General features: G+C 40.5%; 1 protein-coding gene across 1 annotated transcript in view; it reads left to right on the forward strand.

The window, feature by feature from the left end:
- The window catches only part of lamb1b (laminin, beta 1b), a 30,726-nt gene that overhangs the window by 2,746 nt on the left and 20,570 nt on the right, over positions 1–7,410 (forward strand). Inside the window, exons 3-7 of the mRNA XM_013914382.1 lie at positions 2,208–2,340; positions 4,091–4,164; positions 5,061–5,249; positions 5,333–5,396; positions 6,796–6,887. Of these exons, the coding sequence (XP_013769836.1) occupies positions 2,208–2,340; positions 4,091–4,164; positions 5,061–5,249; positions 5,333–5,396; positions 6,796–6,887 (552 nt within the window). The remainder of the gene's footprint in view (positions 1–2,207; positions 2,341–4,090; positions 4,165–5,060; positions 5,250–5,332; positions 5,397–6,795; positions 6,888–7,410) is intronic.

A 7,410-nucleotide genomic window follows, 5' to 3' on the forward strand; every position in this document is an offset into this window, starting at 1 on the left:
AACACTTTACTTAAATATTTTTCTTTCCTTATTGCCTCCCTGGCTGGCGATCATTTCTGCATCATTGTCCAACATGAAACACAACTTTTAAATCACAGCACGCCACTTCCGAACACATTTGTGTGTCAGCTTAACTCACTTTAACAAGCTAATGCAGTTCTCCTGCTCCCCTCAAAAGCACTTTCATATCTTTGATAAATTTGATTAGATGATTACGTTTTTGAGAAGTCCCTCATAGCTGCAGACAAAGTCCCTGCAAATGGTAGAAAGTGGGTCAGGTGTAAATTGAAGATTTCTATGACTTACCGCTTTTGAATTCTGTCAACATACATTGTTGATATCAGTGCTTTTGAGACAGCGCAGCTACTGAATGAATGAAACCTTAGTAAATGTAGTGATGAAGAGGCCCTTCAGTGAATATAACCCATCTTACTCTACCTACAATTTACAGATGAATCATTGCAGGCTATCATTAAGTGACTGTTTTGGAAAAGGGGCAGTTATGAGGTTATATTCACTGAATATGTGTGTGTGATGTTCAAAACCTGACTGTGCAATTGTGGGATACAGCGTCTTTATAAACTACTCTTCCAAAACAACATGGCCAAATTAAAATTAAACAAAAATCTTCTAGCTGCTTTTGTCAGAAGCAGTTTTTGACCATCAAAACTGGTTAGAAGTTTAATTTAAGCCTTGGTTTTAGGGTTAAATTTAGAATTAAGCTTAGCTTAGGGTCTGCTTAGTTTTGATGGTTAACTTGAGGGGTAACTTGGGATTGTGTAAATGTCCTCCCAAACAAGCATGTTTGCCCCTCACCCTAAGCACAGAGTGGCGCAAGCAACAGTTACTGTAGGTAATATTTCAGCATCAAATAAGAGAACGGGTGATCCAAATGACCTCAAACTTAGCATCACATCAAATTGTTACCCAAGCAACACACTTGCCAAGTTTGAAGCAAATCACGTGTACAGTTTTAGAGATAAGCGAAGAGCAAATAGACGTGGAGATTTCTCCAACTGTTCTCAAACATGTGATGGTGTTCAGCACACAGCAACTTTATTTTACTCTGTTTCTCTGATTATGATTGTGTGTGTGTGTGTGTGTGTGTGTGTGTGTGTGTGTGTGTGTGTGTGTGTGTGTGTGTGTGTGAGGATGCGCATGTACATAATGTCAAGTGGGAGTTCAGACATTCCCCTCCACAATAAAAGCGTTGTGCGCCTCACAAAGCCTTCCCTGTGTCGGGGGCGACGAAGGGGATACTCTGTCTTTATCAAACAGCCTTTAGCGAGTCCTGTGTGTGAATGGTGTTTTTTATGAAAGCACAGGCTCGCTGTGAGGCCATCTGAGACTTCTGAGGATGAGCACAATCCTAAAATATGAGCTGCAGATGAAGTGGAGGGAAAGAAGTCTGACTCAAGCAGCTGGCTTTCTTTTCCTTTTTTCCTACTAAGTGGAGCCTCTTATTCGGAATCTACTCCCATTTCAGCGCAGACATAGTTGGCTCAGAGCTTGGTGAAATTGAGAAACTCATTTTGTTTATTCACACGCGGAAATATTGTGACATTTAAGAGTGTGTGTGTGTGTGTGTGTGAACTGCAGTTTAGCTTGCGTACATGCCAAACCATCTGGCGTGCAGATCCCAGAGGCAGTGGAGGGGATTATTAAACAGACACGGCACAGAGAAGCGCAGCAGCAGTATCATATACACTGTACATCATTACTGACTTCATCTCTTCCAGCTCATCAGTTAAACCACTGCATGGCTAAAAGTATGTGGACACTTCAATCTTACCTCCATAGGGCATTGTTGAATAGTTCATTCTAAAACTGTGGATGCTTTTTGTAAAGTCTGCTCCCCTCTGTGGGAATATACAACACTCCCATTTAGGTACACTGTAAAACTAGCACTCACATTAAAACACTCACATCATAGCAGCTGGATTGCATTAAAAAACATATTTACTGTCGCATAAAATATAAAAACAGAAAAAACAGTTTTTTGTAAAATTACAAGATCTTGTGTATTTTAAGCTTGTTATCTACAATTAAAATTTGCCTTAACGTTTCACCCCATTTGAACCACATTCTATGCAAGAAACAGTCCCTAAGAAAACTGTCCGATGTCCTTTAATGTTAACGAATCAGCTGCTATTTCTGGCACATCAAGAGTATGGCGAACTGACGCTTTCGCACTTCCTGTCCATCAGGAGACAAAATGTTTTGTGTGCGACTCCAGGGAGATGTACGACGAGGAGAGCAACGACATCAGCCACACCATCGAGAACGTGGTCACCACCTTCGCCCCAAACCGCCTCAAGACCTGGTGGCAGTCGGAGAACGGTGAGAGACACAAACGCACTAGAGAAACAAGATGAGGGGTGTTTCCTGTTTACTTTGGAGGGAGAATAGCGTGTGAGCCCTCACAGAGGCCGATCTCATGAGTACTGAGCTCAGTAATGAGCAGACAGGAGATCACAGAGCCTCTCATAGCAGCAGTCCTTATGGGTGGGGCTTACAGGTGTGCTGAGGAGAACAGGTGTGCGGGTAAGAAACAGATGTGTGTCAACACTTGACTTTAAAGTGGAAAAAATGAGAAGCGTGACGTGAGACAGGAGAGCTTTAAGAGCTCCACGGAGAGACAGTTTATAACTGAGAGGTTTTCTCACCTGTAATCACCTGTTTCATTGTTATCCACTGGTACAGGGAGGAGCTTCACAGTGAAGCTTAAAACTACCAAATCCTTCCCAAATGTGAGGATTGTGGTCGTAATTTTTACGATTCCACTCATGATTTTCTTCCACTGACAAAATTACCAGCCAATCTTTTTATTTTGTACCATTTCGATGTAGACAAACCCAGATTCATTAATATGAGACTTTTCTATGAAACCTTATTAATATCACCCGGTTGTGCAAACGTTGTGCATCATTTAAACAAATTGTACTTATTTGGTATGTTTGGTTAATTTTATTGGTAATTGGTCAAACTGGTCAATTATTGCAGTTTGAAATAAAGTTTGGTGGATTTGAACAACTCAAGTTTTTGGGGTTACATGGGAAATGTATTCAGTGCACACAAAACGTCTTCCTGCACCTAAAGCTTTGTTTAAAGTTTGTGTGGATAAAATAAGTTCCCATAGAAGGAAGAAAGTAAGCACAGGTCAAATTTTGATGAATTTAACTCTGATATAATCTAAAATATACACATCGCATACAATAACATGAGAACAAACATATCGTATAATAAGTCATTAAAGTTTTCTATTTTATTTTCTTAAATTTGACATTTTTGTTTGACTTTCTTTTGGTTTTATGAATTCATTTTGCTCTCATGACAGCTCTAGTTTTACCATGAAAGTTTTCTGTGACTTTTCTCAAGAGATGCTTGTGTGAAAACTGGCGAGCCAAGTTCAACATCACTTGTTTGACTCATTCCTCAGTCAGCAACTTACATCACTTCTGGAAGTCATGAATCCTAACCTGTGTCTCAACCACAGAAACAAACGTCTTCTCCAACATACACAAACATCAGTGCACCTGATACGCTGCAGTCAGGTTGTTTAAATATACCAACTTGTGTTTAGTTTGCTTTATTCCAAACAAGCTGGAGAACATTTATATGCAATTCTCTGTGAAATTAAGTCCATGAATCCGCATCGTAAAATCTTTAGCTGGATCCTTCATGGTGATCCCAGTGCAGCTGGTTCCCATGCAGTTGTTCCTGCAGAGCGGTGGGAATCTGTCAGAGGTGTGAGTCACGGCAGAGCGGCGGCCAGCAGTGCAGATGGTTCTCAAACAGCAGGAAGCTGCAGGAGCCACTTGGGATTTCCTAATTCCCCCACAGGAATCTTCCAAGTCCTCCGAGCTGCTGTTTTAAAATCCAAACTCTGCTTTGAATGTTTTTACATATAAAGTTTTGCATGCAAGTAAATTTATGATGTTACTATTGGCTGAGTAACTGCAGCGTAAGAAAGCGAGCTGACTGTGTTAACTTTAACTGCGTAAAAGAGTCGAACGCATGTTAATGCGTGTGAAGAAATCAGTCTGCCAAAAACTTGAAATGTGTATTTCCTGTTTCCTGTCTGCTGCAGGTGTGGAGAACGTGATCATCCAGCTTGACCTGGAGGCGGAGTTTCATTTCACACACCTTATCATGACCTTCAAGGTGCCTGGTTTCCCTCACACACACACACACACATCATACAACTGCTGCCATACCCAGGGCAGGCAGAAAAATACAGTGTTGAACAGCTGTGGTGGGGAAACACTGAAAATCAGTCTCCTGAGAACGGTGGGAAGAGGAGGAGGAGGAGGAGGAGGAAGAGGAGGGAGAGGGCAAGTAAAAGAATGCAGCTCGCCTCTCGTGGTTGCTCGGCTTTGATGGTGGCCAGCTGGAGCTGCCTCTCATCAACTCAGCAGCTCTACGTCATAGTCCAAACACTCTCAGAGACACAATGCACATCCGGCCCATCCAAGACAGGAAAGATCAGCTAATTTAGTTTATTTTAGCTTATTATGTATAAATTATAATTTATTTAAACAGAGAACTATTACAGAAAATGTGCATGTAGGCTATATTTTATTAAAATATTGGTTAAATGCCACTATGGTGTCAAAATCTTACGAAAAAATATTCCAAATAATTTGAAATAAGGTGGGTATCTGTTTTTCACCGTCACATGCATCATATAAAAAAAGTTTTAGAGTGACGTTTTTATATTAAACATAAGGCACACAAACATGTCACTATAAATACCAGATTAAGTAAAGATGCTTAAAAAAACATGGAGATTAAAACATCCTCTCTGTCCTCTGAAGAATCACTCTTACGTGTTAAATTGTTTTTATTTCAACCTTTTTATGTAATAAAAAAAAACCCCAAACACTAGAAAAAATGTTCCCTTATTATGGCTTAATGTAGACGTCTGTAGATTTCCGCCCTGTCTTCAGGCAGAATATCCTTTTATTTATTTTTCATATGTGAGTGATGCAGTGGCCATAAAAGAAACAGTCGTATCAGTTACAGTAATAAGATGCCTGTTGGTCTTTATCTGCCTGCAGACGTTTCGGCCGGCTGCCATGATGATCGAGCGCTCCATGGACAACGGAAAATCGTGGCAGGTTTATCGTTACTTTGCCTACGACTGCAATTCGACCTTCCCTGGCATTTCAACCGGGCCCATGGTCAGAGTGGACGACATCATCTGCGACTCCCGCTACTCTGATATCGAACCATCCACTGAGGGAGAGGCTAGTTTGTGTTTTTTCCCTCCCTCTGAAAACAAACTTTTCCATATTTTTAGTTCTTACCTTTCCCCCCTCGTGTCTCTTAGGTGATTTTTCGAGTGCTGGACCCCGCGTTTGACATTGACGACCCCTACAGCACAAGGATACAGAGTGAGCTGCTTCTGGTTTTAGAAACTCAAACATTTACTTTTGTGACCCTTTAAGATAAAGCTTTCTCTTTTAAAATCTGAAATGGATTCATATGAGTAAATAGATGATTCATGCCAAGTTTGAGGGGAAAAAATCAAATCAATGCAGGTAATTTTACCATTCAGAAGGTAAAAAATCCTGGCAGAAACCAGGCTGTAAATATGCTTACACTGACATCATGACTATTGAGAGGTAAACTGATCATCTCTTCATCACAGCACCTGTTAGCTGGTGGGATAAATTAGGGGCAAGTGAACATTTTGCCCTCAAAGTCGATGTTTTAGAAGCAGGAAATATGGGAAAGTGTAAGGATTTGAGCGAGTTTGACAAGTGATGGCTAGATGATTGTGTCACAGCATCTCTGACTAATAAAACTGGTTAATCCGAAATTACTTAATTGAATGCAGCCACTCTTTTATATCAAATTAGTACCAGATTACAGGAAACTTATATAAAACCAATATGAAACTGATGAAAGATTTAACCTGAGTGAGACTCTGAACGTACCACAGAAGGATACCAGAATGATTTCCTTTAGTCAGCAGTTGTTGAGCTACCTGTAGCAGATCTGCAGGCGTCAGAGATCAGACAGGACCAACACTGGAAAGAATTTCTCAGGTGGAAGCAACTTGGACTTTGTAACTTCACACACTGCCTCTGTTCCTTGATCGCACACACATGCAGTTGGCTCATGTTAAGTACATGGTAACCGCTGTGGGTGTGTAAGGAACTGCGGCGGTATCCTCACGCTCAGAAACTCTGAAATCAGTGAGAAGAAATAAAACCAAAATACTGACTCGTTCATGGACTCTGGTACAGTTTCAGCAGGTCCTCTATTAGTACTTTAAGCTGATGGAATCAGCATTTTCTTTTTAATTTAGTTCGAAAGTGAAATTTAAAAAAATATTACTGTTAATTTTGAGTAAAAGAAAAGTAGAAATGTGGAGATTAAAATTGTTTCGAGTCAAACAACTGCTGCAGTCTGGGACCATTTAGTTTGCATTTTTACTTTCTTCATGGCTGTGAAACTTGAGCATTTTATCTGTAAATCTTTCCGCCTCCGGTCTTATGGAGGGAAGGGAAAAAGTGGAAATATTTCTGTCCAACTTTCAGAATTGAGCATAACTTCAATTAAATAAATAAAGCACATGCAATTTGTCCCCTGAAACCTTGTGTTTAATGTCACAGTGATATAAACTGTGCTGTGTTGTCAAGGAGACTTGCGTGTGTATTAAGGGCTCAAAATGCCCTTGTGCACTCAACACAGCAGGACATCACTGAGCCTTTATGGACAGGAATGAGACTCACAGTTTGAGACTTTAAGGGTTGTGATGAAGAATCTCTTCTGAGTATGTTGCAGGCAAGACAGGCAGCATTAACCTAACACAGCGGGGGAAACTGGAGCTCTTGGAGCAAATTCATGCAGGAGAAGAGTCAAACTCCAAAAGAAGGGTCAGTCCTAGTTCAGACTCTCTTGGTGGGAGGTTGGAGCGCTATACGTGGGGCCAATGTGTCATAGTTTGCAGGAATTTGGACTCACAAGCAAAACTCTACAGGGAGACGGGTTAAACAGAAAGCACACCTTTAATGGTGGAAAAAACAACCGTTCAAAAATCCAAGAAAACAAAAATAGAAATCCAGACTTTTAGAACACATATTGAAAAACAACAGGGAAGTAAACTGAGGAATGTCAAAATAAAACAGGAAATCACCTACTGATACTGATACTACAACCTGAAAACACAAAGACTTTAAATAATAAACAAAAATTCCCACAAAGTTTAAAACTCTGGCGCTCAAGGGCCAGTTCTGTTTGTGCATCCCATTAGTAACCTTACGTTGGGTGCACCAACTGGCTAACTTTAGCCAGTCTGCAGCTTCTGCTGCCTCTGCAAGCCTTTTGCAACCCACTTAAAATATAGTTGCTCTTTTTCTTATTGTTTCTGTGTTAATTTTTATCCCACACAATACTGTT

The sequence above is a fragment of the Pundamilia nyererei genome, unplaced genomic scaffold, assembly GCF_000239375.1.
Source record: "Pundamilia nyererei isolate P.nyererei 1_Seehausen unplaced genomic scaffold, PunNye1.0 scaffold00192, whole genome shotgun sequence".
NCBI classification, from domain to species: domain Eukaryota; kingdom Metazoa; phylum Chordata; class Actinopteri; order Cichliformes; family Cichlidae; genus Pundamilia; species Pundamilia nyererei.